We start from the raw sequence: 23178 nt of genomic DNA on the forward strand, positions 1-23178 counted from the left end.
TTTTGTAATTTTTATGCATTACTTGGATGAGGAAGTAGAAGGATGGGTTAGAAAGTTGGTTGATGATAGAAAGTTTGATAGTGTGAATAGAGTAAAGGGTTGTCGTAGTTTACAACAAGATATTGAAAGGACGTAGAGCTGGGCTAAGAAGTGTTAGATGAAGTTCAATACGGAAAAGTGTGAAGTGAAAAACTCTGGAAGATTGAACTTGAAGGTGTAATACAGGGTTAATAGCAGGACTCTTTGCAGTGTAGAGGAATAGAGGGATCTTGGGGTCCAAGTCCATAGGTTCCTCAAAGTTGCCATGCAAGTTGTTCGGGTGGTTAAGGAGACATGTGGTGCGTTGGTCTTCATTAATCGTGAAACTGAGTTCAAGAGCCATAAGGTAATGTTGCAGTTCAGTTCTGGACATCTCTTTGTAGTAAAGATGTGGAATTAGATTTGGTGCGGAGGAGATTTGCCAGGATATTGCCGGGAAAAGGCTTTGATTTTACTTTTGAGTGGTTCAGTGTAAAATGAATTGTCATAATAACCTCAAACAATAAAATAAAAATTGTAATTGTGTTCATACTCCTCAATGGACTCAACCTATCTTTGTGATTACCACTGATCAAGTAGCCTCAGATCTCAGCAATCTGTCCTTCTTGTCTCTTGTATATATAACTGTTTTTCTTTGCTAAACCACTGATGAATATGCAACCCATTTAAAAAGCAGTACAGTTAAATCACTGCTAAGTTTACTCAAGAAAAGTTATTTTTCGATGAGCAAGAACCGAAGAGCCCAGAAAAGGGAGCCACTGAAAGACTGGGCAGGCCAATTCCTGTTCAGTTTCCATTGCTCCTGTTTTTCTAATCACTCTGGGTGTTGTTAACCAAATGGGTCAGAGCTGATGAGATAAACTCGAGAGAGTAGGGAAAAGGAGGGAGAGGGGAAAGGCAATGAGAAGAGAGATGGAAGACAGCAATGAGAGGCAGAGGTGAGGAGGCTGGAAGTGTAAAAAGTGTGCAGAGGCAGAGGGAAGGAAGTAGGAGGAGCAAGGAAAGAAGGGAAAACAAGTGAGTGAGAATCAGTTAAGAGAGACGAGATATAGAGGATGGGAAGAAGGAAATGGAAGTGGAGGAGAAAATGGAGAGATTGGAGAGAGAAAAGGGATGAGGAAGAGTGGGCAAGAGAGAGGCAATGAGTGATGCAGTGTGAAAAAACAAAATGGAGGGAGAAACGAAGAAAGAGAGAAGTGTGTGTGAGAGAGAGAGAAATGATAAGGTGTTGGACATAGAGTCACAGTGGTGATTGGGTATGAAAGACGCTGAGTGGTCTTGATATGGTGAACACGGAGAGGATGTTTCCTCTTGAATGAATATCTAGAACTCGAGTCACTGTTCAAAAATAAGACAGAGATCAGGCCCATTGTTTTTCTCAATGTGCACCTTAGCAATCTGAAATTCTCTTTCTCAAAGGATAGTGGAAGTAGAGTCGTAAAGAATTTTTAAGACAGCTGGATTGATATTAAGCAAGGTAGTGTAAAGTTGTTGTGGGTTGATGGAAATGTGGAGTTGAAATTATAATCAGATCAGCCATTATATTATTGAATGACAATACAGATTGCAGAGACTGACTGCCCTTTTCCTGCACTCAACTTGTACATTTGTATGTCAGTACATTAGGAGCAGGAAGAGCCCAGATATATCCATATATGTTGTAAGAACATCAAACATTGCACCCCAAAAGATATTGAAACACAGTCAGAACTCACTAAACTCAATGAAAAAATACATTTATATAGTTCATAACATTCTATTGTCCTGTACTCTAATACATGGCAGTGACATCATGACTGTGAAGCCACCCTAAAAGATAGCAATGTGCTACATGTACATCTACTGTGACACATTGCCATAAAAAGCTAAAATATTACACGTACAGATCACTGCTAACACTACTTAGCCAAAATGCCCGAATATTTAAAATCAGGTCTCTGTGCATGGAATGATCAAAATTTACACAAATCCAAGGCTAAGGATTATGGAAGCAGAAATCTAATTACACACTTCTAAAAATAGACTCAGTGGCCACTTTATTAGATACACCTATATACCTACTCATTAGTTCAAATATCAAATCAGCCAGCCAATCATGTGGCAGCAACTCAATGTATAAAAGCATGCAGACAAGGTCAAGAGGTTCAGCTGTTATTCAGACCAAATATCAGTATGGAGAAGAAATATGGCCAAAGTGATCTTGAGCATGGCATGATTGTTGGTGCCAAACAGGGTGGTTTGAGTGTTGTAGAAAGAGCTGATCTCCTGGGATTTATGGAGAATGGAGCGTAAAAAAACAAACAAACAAACAAAACACATAGTGATGGTCAGTTTTCTGGGCAAAAAAAGGGCTTGTTTATGAGAGAGGTCAAAGGAGAGTGACCAGACTGGTTCAAGGTGAAAGAAAGGTGACAACAAATCAAATTGAACAAAACATTGAACCTCCAAGTGGATAGGCTACAGCAGCAGAAGACCATGAACAGACACTCAGTGGCCACTTTACTAGGTACCTAACAAAGTGATCTCTGAGTGTATGTACTGATATATTACACATGGCCTGTTTTAAGATTTACAAATGTATAGTAACTTTTTAAAACATGTTGTTCCTCATGTTGCAACGCACACAAAATGCTGAAGGGTCAGAGAGTGTCTATGGAAGAAAATTGGCAATTGAGTTTCGGGTTGAGGCCTTTCAACTGCTGGAGATCAATTGCTAACCATTGAGTTTCTCCAGGGTTTTGTGTGTGGCTCCAGATTCCCACATATTCAGTCCCTTATGTCTCTATTTTGCTCATTTTATTGCTTATTCTGTGGACAATAGGGTGGCAAGGAAAGGGGGACAGCTACAACTTTAGTCACGTAAGACAAACAGGGCAATCAATGAGGTAAGAGGACTGAGAGATAACCAAGTTAAGATTTGATTTGTTCAAAATTAGTGTGGGATATATAAAAAAAAGAGAGTGGATGAAAGGCTGGATTAAAGAGAAAACAGAACAGAATATTAAAATAATTACATTTAAACGTTGACATACGAGGGGTGATTGATATGTTATACAGCTCTCGTTACATGCACATGCAGGTCAACTCTTTGAATGATTATGCAGAAAGTTTGAAGTTAATAGCTCATCAGGGTGATTGATAAGTTTGTGGCCTAAGGTAAAAGGAGATGAGTTACGAAAGTGTGGACACTTTCTGGAGGTCCAAGATCCATATGCTCCATGACTGCTGGACTGTGTGTAAATGTAGGAGGGGACTATGTTGAAGTATAAATGTGCTAGGTTTTCTAGAATTGACTCCTTCTACCTTAGGTCACAAACTTATCAATCACCGCTGTTGTGGACACTTCATGGAGGTCCAAGATCCGTATGCTCCATGACCGCTGGACTAAATGTGTAAATGTAGGAGGGGACTATGTTAAAAAATAAATGTGCTAGGTTTTCTAAAATTGACTCCTTCTACCTTAGGCCATGAACATATCAATCACCCCTTGTACTGTATTTGTTCAACAACTCATGTTACTGTCTACCCACTCTGTATTGTGAGTGTTGCAAAAGAATCCAATTATTCTAACTTTAATAACTCACATCAATGAAGACAGAACAGCACATAATCTCATTCATAAAACTCCACATTGGGCACTACTCTGTGGAAGAATTCACATGATTTAACTACAGCAATACGAATTCTTAAATTGCACACTTCCTGTGCTGCTTCCTTGAAGAACTACCCCAATCCATAATGAGCACTAGTTCGGTTACTGCAACTGTGCCGTCTCAGCAGTTCACCTAGCTGTTTGTTGGGCAATCTTAAGCACTGACAGATTCACAACATGCTGGCTGCAGAATTAAATTTAGCTCAAGTCAAAGGTTAACAATGAAATTATAGTGAGTAAATACAGGCATGGTAGTCAAATTGATTGCAATGAAAGGCAAGCACGAACTTCCCCATTATTTGTATGCACTACATATAAACAGGTTGAGAAATTGCAACACCCTATATACTTAAATATAATAAAACATCCAAAGCTCTTCACAAGGGTAATTATAAAGCAAAGTTGACTTTAAGATATAAGGATATATCAGGGCAAGTGAGTCTGCATTAAAGAGGTGGAGCAGAAGAAATTCAAAAAAGTTGAGGGGTTTGGAAATATTGTAAAGTATGGGAAGGGAATTCGCAAACTAGGGACCTACATAGCTAAAGGTAGAATAATGGACCCCAAAAAAATCAGGGATATACAATTACAGTCAGAATGCTGGCACATGATCTTCCCAAGCTGTTGTCATTCCACACCAGGAGCCTTGAAAAGATCCTCCATATTTTCTGGCCAAGAAAGATTTCTAACCACACCTTACTCCTTCAGTTTCATCAAGAGGACATGGCCACGTGGGGGAATGCGAAGAGAGGCCAACTCCATCATCAAGACAGCACTTCATTGAATGGTGGAGGAAATGTGAAAGACCAAAGACTGTACAGGCAGAAAACGAGACCTGAACTACACCTGGGGCACAATGATGGCCAAGGACAGACAAAGATGGAGGACCTTCATTGCCTCCATAAATGCCAGCAGTGTAATGGGCAGTATGCAAATAGGGAACAGGGTGGCATCAGGCATCTCAGATTGAGAAACACAAATTCTGTTCCTGGGTTATGGCTATCAACCTCAAACAACACAGGAGGCGTGTTGTACACATGAGTTCAATTCCAAAAGCTGAGTAACAACAATGGGGAAGATCCAAACAAAAGCTCCTTCAAGAAACAGGATTTTAAAAATGTAATATAAGGCTTCTATGGAAGGACCACTGCATCTCGCAACATGATGAAAGAAGGCATGGTTAACAGAAATTCATGCCTTCTGGGAACTGGAGAATCAGGTCACGCTGCTGGTATAAACTACTCTTAATTCATTGTCAAGGCATTCAAATGTTCTACCAGTTTGAAATTTAGTGGAAGAAATTTTAAAAAATTATATAGTTTTTGAATCTATGCTTTGCTTTGGATAAATTCTGAGTTATTATCCATGAATTCAACAACAAACTTTATATCAGAAGCACAATTGGAGTGAGGATTCAGGAGTCTCATCACCTAGGGTGGTAATCAATACCTCCTCTGAACAATTGCTCATCATTTATTGTGTAAGTCAGGTCATGGCCCAAATAGACTGTAACTAAGCAAACTGGCATAAAAACATAGAGAACTTAACACATCAAATCAAGTTAATAGAACCGTAAACACCAACAGCTACCATCCATAAATGGTTGTGATTTAATCACACTGTTCTCCTCAACCTATTTTTTAGGACTGTACCCTGAAGACCACCTTAGAAGTAGTCAGCCATTTAGGTATAAGGTGAGAGGGAACTTCTTCAATCAGAAGAAGATTGTGACTTTTGAGTTGAATCTTTGGAGTTTTCTACTTCGGGTGGTTGTGACTGCTCAGTTACTGGGTATATTCAAAGCTGAAATTGAAGGACCAAAAAACACTGACATAGGAATTAAGCAGGAATGTCACCTTGAGTTATAGGCAGTTAGATGAGTCCTTTTGGAATGGAAGATCAGACTTGAGAAAACACATGACCAGATTTGGCTCCTGTTTCTCAATCCTGTCATTCCTCCTTTCCAATATAATTCTGATTGCCCACACAGCTTGTGCCTGAATCCTTGAAGGGTATATCTCATTTTCATAGGTATCCTTGTAATGAGTTTGCTGCTACTCTCTATTCTAAATTTACATGTGTTCTCATACATGTCACCTCTTGCCCTAGCCCCCATCATTATTAAAAGCAGTCTGATTTTATCCCATCATTGGATAAATTCAAAACCATCCATTATGTCTCAAAAATAATATGCCAATTTTCAAGTATTTCACCATATGTTCATCTTGGTCAACCTACTTTATAGTATCTATAAAACATCAGTACCCTGCCTACAGTGTGCCATTCAATACTCTTCAAAGCTTGTTAGTTGGTCATACAAATGTTGTATATAGGATCATCACTGCCTATTCTATATCACAAACAAAAACTTGAATCCCACAAGCTTAATTACAGCTTTCAAAATCCTGTGAAATGCTGCCCCACATACATCCATTGGCCACTTTATTAGGTACCTCCTGTACTAACGAATATGGTCAGTGTGTATGTCGGTAGTTTTCTGCTGCTGTAACCCTCTCACGTCAAGGTTCGAGGTGCTTGCATTCAGAGATGCTCTTCTACACACCAGTGTTGTAACAGGTGGTTATTTGAATTACTATCACTTTCCTGTCAGCGTGGCCTCTGACCTCTCTTATTAACAAGTTGTTTTTGCTCTGTTCAATTGGAGCTGTTTGCGGTTTGTTTTTTTTTGCATTTTGCATCATTCTCTATAAATTCTAGAGTCTGTTGTGTGTGAAAATCCCTAGAGGTCAGCAATTTCTGTGATACTCAAACCACCACCTCTGGCGCCAACAAACGTTTTACGGCGGCAGTCACTTACGTCACATTTCTTGTTTGCCTGAACAACGGAGCTTCTTGACACGTATACATGCTTGATTGCATTGGGTTGTTGTCACATAATTGGCTAGATATTTGCATTAACAAGCAGGTGTACAGGTGTACCTAATAATGTGGCCACTGGGAGTAACTCCACGACACTGATTCCATTTAGACTTCACCTACTTATGTTTTTCTTAACTTACACCTCAATGAGAATGAATTTGAACTACCAGCTTTACATTCCCTCCCATACCCAATCACAACTCTTGTTAAAACATTTTGATGGTTTACTTTTAGTTTCAAACGCTATGTCCTGCTTTGGGGGACATTAGCTCCGACACCACACTCTCTGAGCCTGAAAGCTGAAAAAGTACATGCGACTCCAGAAATCTTGCATACTACTTTGTCTAAAGCCAGATACCCAGCAAAAAAAGGACCAGTATTTACTTAACCACACATATTGATCTAACTGTTTTACAGCCATCTGCATTAAACAAAAACAAAGCAAATGCTCTTCTATCTGAAATGCTAACTCTCCCTTCCACAAATGCGTCCGACTTGCCGAGTATTTTCTATATTTGATTTTATAGTCTTTTTTAAATGTTCGTGTATTATTTGTATCCCCGCTTTTATTTTTATAAAGAGACATATTCACAGTCTCATCATTTCCCCAAAAGAAATGATTCACTGGACATAAGGGCTCTTTGCAATGTTTCCTCTCCGCCCTGGCACTTCCACATTATTATCACAACGAATACGTCATTTTGTTTGAACTGATCTCTGCGTGGTTTCGATTAGTCGTTCACTTGCCCCCGGACTCAGGTTAAGCCCTAAACCCTGATTTCCAGTTAAAGTGCTGCGTTGAGCTGCACGTGAACGCGCAGCCCGCAGCAAAGAGACGGCTAATGAAAGGGTACGCGACTCCGACAGCGTAGATTCCGAGCCACAGCCGCGGGCTAATCCGAGCTGGTGAAAGGGCGAGAGTAGTGCACTAGATTCCCAAAAAAATATCTGAAATAAGTGAGAATCCAGTGCGATTCCACTCTGGCCTCCATTCCTGACCATTGCTTGCGCTGTTATATCCCGCAAATTCAGCAACAGCACCACACACACACACACACACACACACACACACACACACACACACACACACACACACACACACACACACACACACACACACACACACACACACACACACACACACACACACACACACACACACACAATCTGTATTCCCTGTAAACTGGGTTGGAAGTGTTTATATAAAAAAAGTTCCTACGACACTGGAGAACTGGTGTGAGGGAAAGCAAGTTATCATTCTCTAACTTGGGAAGGAACACATAAAAATAAATGTATCAGTTGTTTTCAAGATCGTTAAAGCAAAGGTATTTATTATCACTGAAATGGCATTCACTATTTCCTGAGCTTTGCTGGACTAGGAGATACCTGTGAAGAACAGCGATAGCTGTTCAATGACCGACGAGTGGCGTATCGGTCAGACCAGCTGCTGGAAACATAACCCGCGCTCTCACTGCACACGCTCGCTGGTCTTGTATCTATAGAGGAGCTTGAGAATTCACATCCACAAGGCTTATTTAAAATGAGAAAGACGCTCAATTTTTTTTTCATTGTTATTTTTAAATGTGTTTCGAATGAGTACGTGTTCAGTTTTTCTGAGAAGTTTCATGATTCAACGGGGAGCCGCTCTCGGCCTGTAGAGATAGCTGGTGTTCCGATTCTGAGTGGGTTGGCAGAAGGGATTTTACTTACAGAAAGGACCAACAGGGTTTGGAAGCGAGTTAAGAAGAAATTTGGCTGAGCACAAGTGTGAATAACAAAATATGTTCACGTGAAACTCAACCTTAGAAACAACCATTTCACACTGAACCCCAATAACACCACAATCCTACACGCTTCGCCCATCTCATCTTGCCCACAGTTCACGCCTCTCGTGCAGCTCACATGTCACCCACTTTACCAGTCCTCATCTTTCATCTCAAAGTTTCATCCTAACTGTGCTAGGAGAGACATTCAGTAGAGTTAGTGGAGTTTCATTTGACGGAAATACGCGTTTTTCAATCAGTCTAGCCAGATAATATATGATTGTCAAATCTTTCATATCTGCCGGGCTTCGCGTGCCTGCCATCAATTCAACAACGTCACGGCTTGTTTAATTTTCTCTCTCAGATTCTCTTGAATCCATTATCAGTTACAGGCAGTTAAAACTCGGCAGAAAAACAACATGAATATAAATTCGTTTTATTTTATTGTTAGATTTACTTCTGTTCTAATTTATTTTTTAAAATCGTGAGTGTGGTTCTGCTGTTTGGTTCAGAAGAGAAATCTCGGGCGGTCGGTCTACTGACTTCAGTGCGGAACGAACTATATCTAATTCTGGTTGGAAATTAGCGAATAAAGGCAGAATTACCATTTGAATAAAAAGAGTACAGTATATAGTAATTAGTTCAGAATGCAACCTCTATATTTTCGGTCGCTAAGCAGTTAAACGCAAGGCTTTTAGTTCATCGTGTTAAATTAAACAAAATGTTCCTAGTATCTAATCGCGTCAAGCGGGTGTGCTTTAGAAAGCCATTTCTGCTAACACAAGATTTGGTCGTGAAAGCCAATTAAAACTCAAATTCAGATCTTTTAATATTCCAATTGTAAACAATGATCTGACACTGCGACCTGTTAAAGATGCGAGCAATTTAGCGGTTAGGTCAAGTGAAATAATAATATAATTTTCTGTGCTAGTTTAACAATAATTGCAAAACACCCAGGTTTACTACCACTTGCCAAATTTAATAATCATTTCGATTTTAAAACATTCCGAGTTAAGCACTATAATACAACATTCCGAATTAGAGAACAGTCCTGTTTCAAACCCTTTAACGGTCTGTAAAGAAACCGCAAAATCTGCATAAATACCGACAATGACTTACACAAAGGTTTGACAATGTACCGGCTGTTCATTTTAAATGGAAAGATGAATCCTGGCTCTATTTACGAGTAAACTGCAACGCGCTGCTTATAAAACAAGTACTTATTTTACATGCACAATGCTGCGCACAATCTCAACCAGAGGTCGGCATTTTAGGGTTCGATGAGTGTGAACAGATGTTGTTTCACGAGGTGATTAAAGGCTCGGATTTTCGGTGTAATACGGTGGCAAACACGCAGAAGTTAATCTTCAGTATTTGGGTCAACATAAAGCATCGGAGAAAGAAAGAGGAGAGAGAGACAGAGAGAGAGGGCAAAACAAAAGAGAACTCCAGAGCAGCTAGTGCAACTTCACTTGTAAAAAGCAAACCCAGCAATCACAGAATTTCATAAATGGTTGCATTAACTGTAAATTGAAGGAACGTGTTTGTACGCCGCAATTTCCTAACATAGGGGTCCCGCTGTAAAAATCGCCATGCTTTTTAAGCATCTTTTTCGTTCGCTCTTTCGGATATTCGATGCCACGAACGCATTTTATTAACATTATTATCCGAAATTATTTTGTTTCTTCAACACACTCACAATGTACCAGTCGTCCGATATGTTTCCTTATTTTATAAACAAATCGCCTAAGTACGCCTAGCTGCATTTGAAGACAGAAACCTAAACTATAATGTAATAATTCTATCAATATACATTACTATATCGACATGTGTGTCTGTTACTTTCTGCGTGTTTACTCTATTGCAATATCACTTGCAGTAAAGCACGTGTCCAGCACAGTGAACTGTTGTATTCTAGCAGAAATAATAATTCAATACTACATATGTGTCCATGCACGAAGTAACTTCAGCCAAGGCAAAACACTAACAGCCAGCCTGCGACCATTATCTCTCGAACACTCTGCCCCGGTTCGATGCTTCCTCGCTAATGATAAAGACGGCAGGTTTGCAAATCTACTAATATATTTATTTAAGGGAGGTTAATTGTGCCACAAAGACAATTATATCTACTGTTTGGTCCAGCAGTGTCCCTCCAGCAACAGTCAACATTAGAGAAGGCCCAGAGGAGGACGAGGGACCCTAGACTCAACCGATTACTCCCAGTAAACTAATGGTTAATTGCACCAAACTCTAGGCACGGAAAGCACAGAATATTTACACAATTGTGTTCATAATATTTGTACGACTGGTCTGAAAATATTAACACAAAGCATCTGATAACAATGTGTAGTGTAACAAGCAGAATCTCTGCCTCAAGAATTGCCAGTTGCTCTCTCTTTGTGGCTCCCCTGCACCCCAGCACAAAGTGAGAATAGTTGGTATCTCAGGGACAAACCTCGGCTATTGACTAACTCCAGTCTAAACCACTCACAAATCTTGCTCATAGCACGGAGGAAGAAAGTCCTTCTTTTGCTCTGACAGGTCATATTCCGCCCCCTTTGTTGTGGGTTGTTTAACCAAATCCGCCCCTCCTTAACTATCCGATCTAACACCATTCTTAATGTTTTGTTTCGGGTTTTCCAACTGAACGAATTTAGACGAAGCAGAATCTCGCCCACACACACACCACTGTTACTGACTATAATTGCAGACTGGTGCGAACTGCTCCTGGAACAACCACGCTTCTTTGATCCGAAGCACGTTTGCAACAGGGCTCCTCACTATAAACACAAGGATCAATATCTATTTTGGCATTTTTTAATATTCGAATAGTGATTCAAATTTAGAAAAGCAGAGTTTCTAAGGGGTGAAGACCATCTGTTTCTGTTGGTGCGCGGATGCTGCCTGACCTGCTGAATTTTCCCAACATTTTCTATTCTTTAAACAATTACTGGCACCTACTTTACAACCGGCGCTAATACTGGAAAAGTCCGATGAAACAAAGCCGCTACGATCAAAGTAAGGTGTATTTGAAACAAGATTGGTGCGTGGGCTTAAAAGGACAATTATCCATATTTCTAAGTAGCGACTAACGAGTCAATGGGGTGGGTATGGTGGCAGGAATATCAGATGTCACAACGAGTGCCCGTGGGCATCACTACCATAAGTGAACAATAATAACTTTGCCTGATGCAAAGGTGATAATTAAACCAAGATGTTGTTTGTTAAAATCACGCTGTTTATTTTGTTATTAATCACGAACTCCATAACCCGCGGCATGGAAAGTACCATGTATGAAAATGGGCATGGTTTGCATCTTCTGAAGGAGGAGGGCACGGGCAATTCCGCCGACGTGACGGGGGCGGACACTGCTATTTATTACTTTCGTTTCTCCACCCCTTCCCCCAAACCGTGCAGGACTGAGGCCATTCCTTCCCTTACCCATTTGTAAACCCAAGTGTGACTCACTTGAAGAAGTCTTCCTTGCAATAAACGTTCCCAGCCCTGGAGAAGCACTTGTCGGCCAGCTGGACTTGACAGTCGGCACATTTCAGGCACTTGCTGTGCCAAGATCGGTCCAGCACCTTCAGGATGAACTTATCCAGTATGTGCTGATTGCAGCCTGCACACAGCGGGATCTCTACAAAGGAGAGGGAGAGAATTCAACAAGCTGAAAGAGATACAGAAGCTGTGGGAGTGGGATGAATCTAATACCGGATCGTAGAGAAAACAAGTGGACATGCATAAACCTAAATCACTCAGGTGTAAAGAAGCCTTAGCGTAAAATAATAAACGTTTTGCAAGAAGACCACAGTCAACCAAATAGACCGTAAAATAGCTATATAGATTTTCAAGCGAAATTTCTGTATTCAATGGTTACAATCAAAAAGCCAGTCTGAATTATAAAGATTTCTGATTTAAGAAAGGCGGCGAACGGACAGAATAGTACTGGCGTGGAAACTTTATAATATCGAGACTATGTTCAACCCTCTGGAATACTTCGCTGTTGCAATTTCTAATTTAATTATAAACTTACAGCAATTAAACATATAGTGCAGCATGTTATATATAAAACGTTTTCAAATGTACAGAGCAAAGGACAGGAAGATTCAATGAGAAATAGAAAGAGAGAGAAAATGCAGGCTATGCCACCATTAATCCTGAACGCGAGAATAAAGGTGTTTACAATGCCTAACTCCCCCACATTTAAATAGTGTCAACCGGGTATAAATTGTCCTGGACTTCAACAGCTATTGTGTTCCTATAATTTTAAAATAGTCAGGGGTGAGATTGTCCTAAACGAATTAAATCGGTAGTAGGATGAACGCTAAGAATGAAAAGTATTTGATGGCTTTGTATCAATGTACTCATTCTGCGTACGGCCAGCGCCAGGAATATCGTTTCCGAAGAACATGCGTTAACCGAAATAAATGCTTTGAGATTGCAGATACTGTTTTTAGTGTTTCAAAACGGAACTGGTCATACATTTCTCAAATGGACGAGTGTCCAGGGCTTTAAGTAAGTTTAACCTAACACCAAATCTGTTCCATTTTGTTGACATGGGACAAGTGCCGGTGAGAGTTGGCAACTGCGGTGACATAAACAAGTAAATATGCTGCCTTGCCCTGCTCATTGCCAGGGAGCAACGTTGCCTTTTCAATGGGATTCAGGGTTAAACGGATAACGCTTCAGCAGCAAATAGTAAATACCTATTTTCATCCACTAGGTACTTGTAATTGAAAACCTAACCAGTCTAGCCAGATATACCCCTGCACCACTGCAGTGAGGGTATTTCAGTCGAGATTTTGTGTTACCTATTCCTTAAAGAAAAGATAGAAATCCTCCTATAATGGTAGATTTTCTCAGAGAGGTCCGTTTTCAAATGGGAAATAGCTAGTGACATTCCGAAGATATGAGAGAGGCCTAAGTGATACAATATTACATCTGAGATGGCCTACAGATAAAACAGTTCAGACAATTTACTCGTGCTGTACCAGCATCCGTATCCGACAGGCTCGACACCTTGCCCTTCCTTTTAAATTTCCTGCCCCGATCACTGGCTGTTGGCCGCTTGTTAAACGTTTTGCTTTGCCGACTCCATTAGCGGTTTCAGCAGAAATGACGCTTTATTTTTGCGGCGTTGCCTGACTGAACTTGGCTCCGACTTGACTGCACAGTGCGGAGAGCGCAGCCTCGTAAGTATATCTCAATCGCACTACCTCAATGCTGCAACATTATCGGTCCAACACGAGCGCTGTCACTCCTGTCGCTGAAAGTCGTACTTAATAACAGGTGATTTATGCGGTCGGAAGCCACAGTTAAATAAACCATACTACCTCTCACCCTTTTCAGCGTTCTCAATAATAAAGTTGTAACTCACGCCCTTTCACTGCACAGACCAGTATCACGCTTCCCGTCAATAATACGGACATCATGACCAATCGTTTGGGCCTTATTAGCACCGCAGTCTAGAAATACATTATAATTGCTTGTTCTGCGGTTCGTCACTCGTCATTTTCCCCTCTGATATATCCTTCTACTAGCCTCTCTTCCCCACTCGCCCCGTCCCCACCAAGTCCGTGCACCCACCCTGGCCCAGTACCAACTCTCCTGCTCGCTTGGTTCTGGAATGTGTGGAACTGACAGGTAGGACGGTGGCGAAGTGGAGGGAGAAAGCGTCCTTGTTTGAATGGTTCCTTACGTTGCACTGTGACTCCCAACAGCTCCTGAACTCCTTTCCCAGGACTCTCTGTGGCGACCGCCGCACTTTGCATCATTCTCAAACCGAAATTCGCCCCTCCCCCAACAGAGAACAGAAAAAATACATACAATAAAATAAATGTACACAATATAACTCCGGCCCGTGTTGCACGCCGATCCGTGTAGATATTAATAAATATATCTACTGCCTCGGTCGCTGGGGCTGATGCGGGATTCCCTACTCACTGACACATCCAAGATCGCTATCATACAGTCAGTCCAACACTTCATGACATCACCGACTCCCACCTGCCAATCAGGCACCGAGGATGCCCCCTCTGGGGGCGCGACTTTGCCATAAGCGGAGATAATTGGGCTTAGATGGGCGGGATCTCCATAAATAGGTGCGTCATTACAATCAATGCACCACCTCGGGTTCTTTTCACTCAGTGGAACTAATTAAAGCCGCAGTATACTTCGACGCACCATAGATTCCACTCCCGAATTTTGGCACAGAATGCATGGACTTATATTTATGGTTGTGGCAAAAGCAGGCAGCAGACCTGCGCCCATGATCCAATGTTTGTACCGTGTAGAATCGAGTTTTATTTTCTGAATACTGTCAGTCTGATCTAACGCCACTTAGCAGTCACCGGACTGACCAAATAGCTAAGTTCCACCAGCCTGGAAGGCAGCAGCACTGCCGATCCAATTGTAGCAGAAATGTCTACGACAGTGATCTCTTTCCTTATTCCTATGTTTTTACTTCCGTGGTATCGACAGTTGACTTCTTCCAATCCAGGCCGTTCACGTGTACTCCTTGTTTGTCCGCTCTTGGCCAAGTTAGCCCTGAGATACCCCCTTCACATTATCCAGATTCTCCACGTTTCCAACATCTGTAAGGTTCTGCCCCGTGCCGCCACTCTGATCGCTTAATTGAATGTTTTAATGTTACTTTTGTCCTTTAATGATCCAGTTGTGAAACATCTTTGGAGATGTCACTGTTGTTGCTGGTCCGAAGGCGTGAGCTCCACTTTCAGAAGCACCGTGATTGTATTGATCTCTGTCCCTGCTGCAACTCTCTTGCCCATCCAAGTTTCACAATATGCAAGCCCCAGGCACGTTGCCTATGCCCTTACCATCAAGTTTGGCTCGCAGCTCAATGTCTCAGCTAGAACCGTATCGAAGGCCTAACAATCCTATTGATCACAATCCGCTTCTATAGATACATATATGGTCTTGAAGAAGGGTCTCAGCCAAATACGTCTGCTGTCTGTTCATTTCCATGGCTGCTGCCTGACTTGCTGATTTCCTCCAGCATCTTGAGTATGTTGCTAAAAATACATAATCGGTTCATCGCTGGGAACTTGTAGAGACTCAGGGTTACAAATGCACAGTTGGTTGAAATTGGCGCACAGATAGACAAGGTGGTGAAGAAGGCGTGAGGTGCTCATGCCTTCATCAAACGGGGTACTGAGTACAAAAGTTGTTGCGGCTGTACACGATCTGAAATATTCTGCGCAGTTCTGTGATAAAGATAGCGACGGCGCAAACAAAAAGTGTATAAGGATGTTTCTGGGACTGGGGCGTTTGAATAAGAAGATACTGAATACGCTGGGGCGATCTTTCCTCCCAGGTAGGAGAGTCTAATTCTCGAGGGCAGAGGTTTAAGGCGAGAAGGGAAAATTGTAAATTGGACCCGAGGACTAGGTTTTTCCAATAGTATGCTGGATATATGGAAGGAAGCAGCACAGACTAGTACAGATTTACTCGTTAAAAGACAGTTATATACGGAAAGGAAAGGTTTATATAAATGCGAGCCCAATGTAGGCAAATGAAACTAGCTCAGGAAGGCACATTGGTCTGCATGGATGAGATGGGCCGTAAAGCCTGTTTCCATGGTGCTGTAGAATTATATGACAAGTCATATCTGCGCTCATCTTGGCAACATTACACAACACTGTTGCTTAGGTCAAAAGCCTTTGCTACCTTCAAACAACTATACCACCATAGGCCACAAACTGTAAACATCAGCTCATTTATATTCAGTAGACTGAAGCCCACCGCGCTCCAAATACGGATCATTTGTCACGCCCATCTCCGCTAATATACATTCTCTCAACGTGCCTTTACCAATATCTGCAACATACCCCAGACTTCCCATTCCCCACTACCCAGTCCTCCCAACACTCGTCTTTCGCATCTCTTGTGCAACTTCCGTCGTCCATCCCACTGCAATAGGCCACCCTATGATCTGCTATAGGCTCCACATACCGGCATTTCCTTCTTCCCAATCTCTATATCCCTCCCCTCCAAAATCCCCTATCATTCTGGGAAAGTATTCACTCCATTATCCCAACGTCTCACTATTTCACCGAGGTCCATTTTATTAAACATTGTGCTAATCGACTTTTGACTTTTCACATTGAAGAAAGCAGAGATATTTACAATGGATAGTAATGATAATAGATTGATTTGCTATTTGGATGTAAATTCTCAGATCTATTATTTGTTAAATAAAAGTTGAGAACACTTACACATTCAAATATTTCGAAAAATAAGATTGTGCTTTGCTTTCAGAGAATGACATGGTCCACTCATTTTGGCTATCCACATAAACAATATAATCCGGCACACCCCGACAATTACTACTGTGAGATTATACAGTATATTCCGCATTAACAATACCTGCAGACATTACCAAGAAATACTCTCCAAATTAAGATATTGTACATGATTTATATTCCTTTACAATATCTGGATAGGTACTGCACCGGGTAGTATCAACACGGGCACGTGTTTAATAATTCAGTATCAACACTGAGAAGAATATAAGGTTCAGAGAGAGTTCGAGTAATAGCAGAACTTTCATTGCCTTTAAAACTGCAAAATGCAGTTGGGTGGCTCCGATTGCGTTACTAATTTCGTGCTGCTGGACTGAAATGATTTACCTTCTATTGAAGGTTTGTTTCACCCACTAGAAGACCCCTGTGAGGATCTAGCTCAGATCCTGTCTGGTAAGATCTGCAATTCTTACCCAACAGTTGGGCGGCACAGTTGCTGCCTCGCAACACTAGAGTCCTCAGCTGCTCTTAGAATGGAGTCCGAACTTTGTGACAGCGTGGGTTTCTCACATCTCAGAAATATCTAGATTGGTGTTAAGTGAGCGGTAGAATCGGGTGGGACTTGTGGGGAGAATAATTTTTGATTTGAATTGGTCTAGGACGAGTGAGAATGGGTGCTTGACGGGATGAACGAAAGTCAATTACGGATTAAATTGAAAGTACTTGGTCAAAGGATTAGGGGTCAGTTGGGAATTATAGTTTTTCATCCAAAGTGCAATTGGGGGTCTGGAAATCATCCGAAAGATGACAGAGATAGAGATCTTTAACATTTAATAGATGCACGGTGGACCATTTGAAGACCTATAGCCTGTTGGGGCACAGGGCTAGAGCAGGGAAGTGGTGTAATTTAACCATTCACACCATCACAAGGTGCAGACTCCCCACAGACAACTGAACGATTGATGGAATGTTTATCATATGCCTTAGTACATTTCAAGCACCATCCTTCCTCTGTTACCTCTTTCAACTTCGATTCTCATGGCCAATCCAATCCAATGTGATATCTGCAATCAAAAAGTGAATTGAAAACACTTCCTCCTTATCTACCCCTTACGTTTCTACTCGTATCTCTAATTCCACACCACAGGTCTCCTCGACCATTGGCGAGCACAGCACACCCGGTAACAATCTCTTCTGTAATCCAGAGTCTCCAGTTCCTTATTCAGTTCCGTCCACATTGCTTTTCTTCAATTGTCTTAATTTAATCCCACATCCCACCTTCTTGTCATACGCGTCAGCATGAGTCATTTTAATTCTCTCTTTTTTTAGATTGTCCCAACGCTTGCCCATTAGCTATTCTAGTTTAAGAAACGGTCACAGCACGATTGGGCAATAATTTAGCAAAACATATCTCGGGTAATAAGGATGAATCCAGAAAATTAAGGAACATTATGCAGAGGTATTCAGTTTCATTTACATTTTGATTAGGCAGAGCGAACTGAGATGAGCTAACATTACCCTACAATTGGTATGCGGAGGAGAGATAGTTGCCAATAAAACGCGCAACGCGACAGGACAGAAATGAAGGTGTTAGTTTAGGAGGTTAGATTAGCGACCAACAAGAAGGGTGATTGTGAGCTCAACGCGTACAGAGAAGCAATCGCAACCAAAGCCTCCACCCAAGACCTGACAATTCGAGATAAATTGGCAAACCTTGTCGATCTAATCCAGATGCTAGAAATCTTAAAGGATTGGATTCCCAAATGGAAATCGACAGGGCAGCCTACCAAAGCCTTGGAATGTCAATAATGGAGCGAACGATTACGTAAACAGAGGACGGTTTCATCAGTACTGTTGAACTATGAACGCTTTTCCCTTCCCCCTGAAATTTAAGTGTTGTCATTAACTTAGTATATATGACGATGTTTGGGGCGTTCAGCTATGTAGTTCCCAAATGCAGTTTGCTCGATATACAGAAGCGTTCGCAGGAGAACTTCTCATTATTATGCTTTTTTAATGTATTAGCTTCATTGATGCACGCTTCACTGAATTATACAGTACTGAGGTGTAAGTAGGCCCGTCCAGTTCGTGGAACAGTAATTCAGTGGGTGGTTGCATCCATCTCAGTCTTCTCGCAAGAACATTATGATATCTCCATATTCAGATATAGTACTGTGCAAAAGTCTTGGACATATATATATATAGCGAGGGTGTCCAAGACTTTTGCTGAGCACTGCATTTGTCAACGTCGAGCGGAGTGCGAGTTTATACATCTGGTGGGAGTAAACGATGTTGGGAATGGCGAGGGTGGAGTGCTGCGGTAGAGGTGTCGGACAGGTGGCAGAGGAGAGCCAGGGGCGGGGGGGGGGGGGTTTGAATGGGTGCAGACACGCCCAGCCCTGAGATACCAGGGAAGGTCATTTGATTCCAAACAATTGGTTTATTGATCATTACAGAATGTCTCTCTGATGCTTCCCGCTCTCTCCCCTCTCCCTTTCCCTTTTCCCAACCATGATTCCCCTCTCCCAGCCCTTCGCATTCTCGGTCCACAACAGAGACCTATAGCAAAATCAGGTTTATCAACACTCAGATATGCCATGAAATTCGTTTTTTTTTTTCGGCGGTAGTATAGTGCAATATATAAATTTGCTACAGGACTTAGGTAGTGTCCCTAAGACTTTTGCACAGCACTGTGTACCCCATCCTGTTTGAAAGTTTCTGCTGATTCTCCGCCTCGAGTCCACAAGTCAGGACTTCCCATGTCATTTCATTTCTCCTCTTGCTCTCGCACCAGTCAACTTAAGCCCACTTAACATCACCCGGTTCAGGAATAACTGCGTTGCTAAAACCATCAGGTTATTCAGACCAACAGTCCTGCTCAACCCTATTCCAAGCATTAGCAAGTGTTCTGTACCCTACCCTACCTGCGCATGCGGCAAAAATACCACATGACCTGTCTCTATTGCCAACCGAACCACCTTCTCCTTATCTACCCTTCATGACTTTAGCCCCTCAGAAAGATCTCCTACTTAATCTTCTTTGCTTGTTGAAATACAACCCCATGTCACGTGGTCACTCAGTCCTCGCTCTATTCTGCCCATTCTCTTCTCTCTCCTTTCTGGCCTCATCAACTGGTGCACACAGTTGCATATAAATCTCCAGCTACGCTGTCTACCTGGCAAAACTGCACTTTTTCATTATGTTTATAAAATTGTACAAGAGTTATTTTTTTGTTTGACTGGATCACATCGTTATTGTTTAAAAAAGTGAAGATCTTGGTCATCTAAAAAAACAGAAAATGCTGGAGAAACCCCGTGTTTACGCTTTATATCGAGATAATCTCGACACGTTGTCTCGCTGTGCATTTTTGGCTTACATCATAATTCCTTGTGATCACACCAGCTACTTTTTCACTGAACCCCCAATCTGCTTTGGCACACCAAGCTCTCTCGCAATGGCTCCCATTTCACGGCCACTGTGAGTCGCTTCTCCATAACTATTGCTGGATGCCCACGCCGTTAGTTCATGTATGTGATTCCATTTTTTTGTTGGATTCCCAGTTTTGCATACAAAATTACGTTATTCACCTCCATTGCTTTAATTACAGTGTACACGAGACAGATTACATTATTCAAATTGCTCACCGTAACGTCGGGTTTACAAGACAGCTCCTGGAAAAAAACTGCACCATAAATCACGTGTAAGGAAAAGTCGCGAGGAACATAAGTGAATCACCCAGGTCTACAACGTCCTTAACTATGTATATTTCTGTTTTGTGATTTGCAGCTGATACAATAATATCGCGAGGACTCTCAACAAACTGATTCGTCTGCGTGGAGCTGTTACTTCCTTGTCTACGTATGCAAAGAGGAAATTCTTCACAAATCCGCTACCTTTGTTTTTTTAAAATGAAATGTTGTGAAGTTAAAATCTTTCAGTAACTGACATTCCTCTTTTGACTTTGTCCAATTTTACAATGTTTCCCAAAATCGCCTCATTGTGCGGCCGTTGACTGCAGCCCAGATCAAAGGCACATATCCACACTCGAGTCATGTCCCATCTACAATCCCACGAGGGATCTTTCACCCGAAAAGTTGTCTACTTCTCCTTCTACAGATGTTCCCTGCCCTGCTGAATCCAATTAAAACTTGCGTGCATTATTTTAAATATCCTAAATAGATACGTTGGAATGTTGTGCGCTTGTGTAAGTTGTAAAACTGTCCCCAAAAGGTGTGAATACTCAACAAAACGAATCCAGGGAGAATCTTTCACAGGCTTGCTCGTCCCACATATTAAATCAGCGAAAGAATTGATTTCCATTGAATTTATTGATCGTTCGTCAGAATGAAACAAAATCGATAAAGTATCTAGCAAAGATTAATTTGGAAACATATTATAGAAAAATCAATCTGGGTGATGCTGAGAGTTTCAAGGATGAACCGCCGCAAACGCACACCTGCCTTTGGAAAGGAGAGCACGGCCGCTACATTTTGAAACTAAACCCTCTCAGGTATACATATAGAAATGCAATCAACGTCAAGACGTCATCTAACAAACTGAACTGCGTCCTCACTGCAGAGAGACTGAGGCATAGCTGTAATCAAAGACTAAACTCCCAAGCCCTTGCACCATCCATTTCATGTTTACCAAAAGGTTTTCTGGAAATGTAAGGGCTCACGGCTTAAATTTGGGAACGGAAGACATTGGACTAAAAAGTGAAAAGTTAGTATCAATCGTGTCTATTGTGTCTATGTGTGGTGGGGAGGGGGCCGTAGAGAAACAAAACGTGGTGAATTTTATTTGAAAATCTTAGTGTAGGAGTCCATGGTGTTGTATAAGCAGATTTTGAAGTAATCCCCATTTTACCAAATCACAATCACACACACAAAAATAACTGCAGATGCAGGCAACCTGAAATAAAAACAGAGAATGTTAGAAACGTCCAAAAGGTCAGGTAACATTCACGGGAAAGGAAACAAAGTTAACGTTTCAGATTAACAACTTCCGTAAGAATTGCAGGCCTTATCTAAAGGGCTTTGCCTTGAATTCTGACAAAATATCTTCAACCTAAAACACAATGTTTTTATTTCCAAAGATGTGGAAACACGTACGCAGTGCTTCCAGCATCTTCTGCATTAATTTCACAGTCCCTTGCCTACTTTGCTTCAAGAAACGACTGGATTTTAACATAAACCAGTGAATCTAACTTGTTTATAGTTTTTCTTAAACCTTGTGAACGTTCTAGGATAGAACGTCCTCAACACAAGCTTAAAAGAAACAACGTATTCTGAAATCTCAAAACTGCTAGAGAACTAGACTGATATAAGCATTAAACGTTTTAGCTCTAATACGATCTGAGTGAATGTCTCAACTTCCACGTTTCAAAACAGGACATCAAACACAATAGTTTCTAATCAATCTAGAAACAAGCAATTTAAAGGTAACTTTAATATCAGTCCATTCGCACTGAAATGTAGCTAATTAGCCAAATGCACAGAAACGCCACTAAGAAAGAAAACTTAATCGCGAACACAGAAATAATAATTTGCCATTAATACACACGTTCCTATAAACGCTAGCAGAAACAAATAATCGCACACGATGAAGGTTGCTTCACATTGTTGCCCAGTAATCCCAACAAAACACAGAATCACACAATTATATCTGTATGTCACAAAAGTAAAACATTCACATGAATGCAGACAATTCAGCACAAGATCTTAGGTAAACTCACGTGCTGACGCGCAGCCTGATTTAATATAACACTGGCATTTGAAGCGCTGAACCTGTTTCCATTTCTTTCTTCTGCAAACCGCCTTTTAAAGCACAGTTGATAACAATTCACAACATTGAAACCGATCCCTTAGTTCCATGAAAGGACACTTACTGACTTGCATCCGGAAGTCTACCCTCTTGCTCAGCCCAGTTTCAAACATCTAACAGCTGCTCCTTGATAGCAACTCTAAGCCCGTGCATCTGAACGGATTCCTGGATCAGACATTGAAGGATCGCTAGCCCCTGAAGCATTTCGAAGGGACGTATTTGCAATGCACTGAACTCACTGCACTACCGCCAGCCATCAACGCACGTACCCAACTGATGGGCTTTAATAAAAATTTACGGCTAACTTTTAATGGTTAAATCGGAGAAAATATTCCAGGTGATGCATAATCCCACCTACCCTGAGCCGCTTATCATGTCTAATTCCCCTGGACCAGGTCACTGCTTGGGTAATGACTAACATAGTTTACAGAAGAACCATTGCGACAAGCATACTAGAAATGCAACGAGTTTCCCCACTGCTTTCACACACTTCAGTTAGCGAGTTTCGGAGAGAATAAATACTGCTTGCAATGATCCCATTACCAGAGCTCAGGAATGAGTGGTTTATTCTTTCTTTAGCTGCTGGCGTTTTGACCCATCAAGATTTATTCCTGCTTTGTTGCTACTAGGTTCAAATTTGCGTTAATTGCGACCATTTACACGACACGGCGAGTTAGAACGACACCCCCCCCCCCCGCCCCCAGTTCCAAGATTCTACTTAGACATGTTAATTTTGGAAAATATAGTAACATTACTG

At 41.5% G+C, this 23178-nt stretch overlaps 1 protein-coding gene across 1 annotated transcript in view; it reads right to left on the reverse strand.

Annotated features, from left to right (window-relative positions):
• lhx4 (LIM homeobox 4) overlaps window positions 1–22629 on the reverse strand; it is an 85571-nt gene extending 62942 nt beyond the window's left edge. The window contains exons 1-2 of the mRNA XM_073063615.1: window positions 22486–22629; window positions 11803–11974 (exon numbers count right to left, since the gene is read on the reverse strand). Coding sequence (XP_072919716.1) covers window positions 11803–11974; window positions 22486–22534 — 221 coding nt within the window. The 5' untranslated portion in view covers window positions 22535–22629. The remainder of the gene's footprint in view (window positions 1–11802; window positions 11975–22485) is intronic.
• Window positions 22630–23178: the final 549 nt, after the last annotated feature.

This window comes from Hemitrygon akajei, chromosome 12, assembly GCF_048418815.1.
Source record: "Hemitrygon akajei chromosome 12, sHemAka1.3, whole genome shotgun sequence".
Classification (NCBI taxonomy): domain Eukaryota; kingdom Metazoa; phylum Chordata; class Chondrichthyes; order Myliobatiformes; family Dasyatidae; genus Hemitrygon; species Hemitrygon akajei.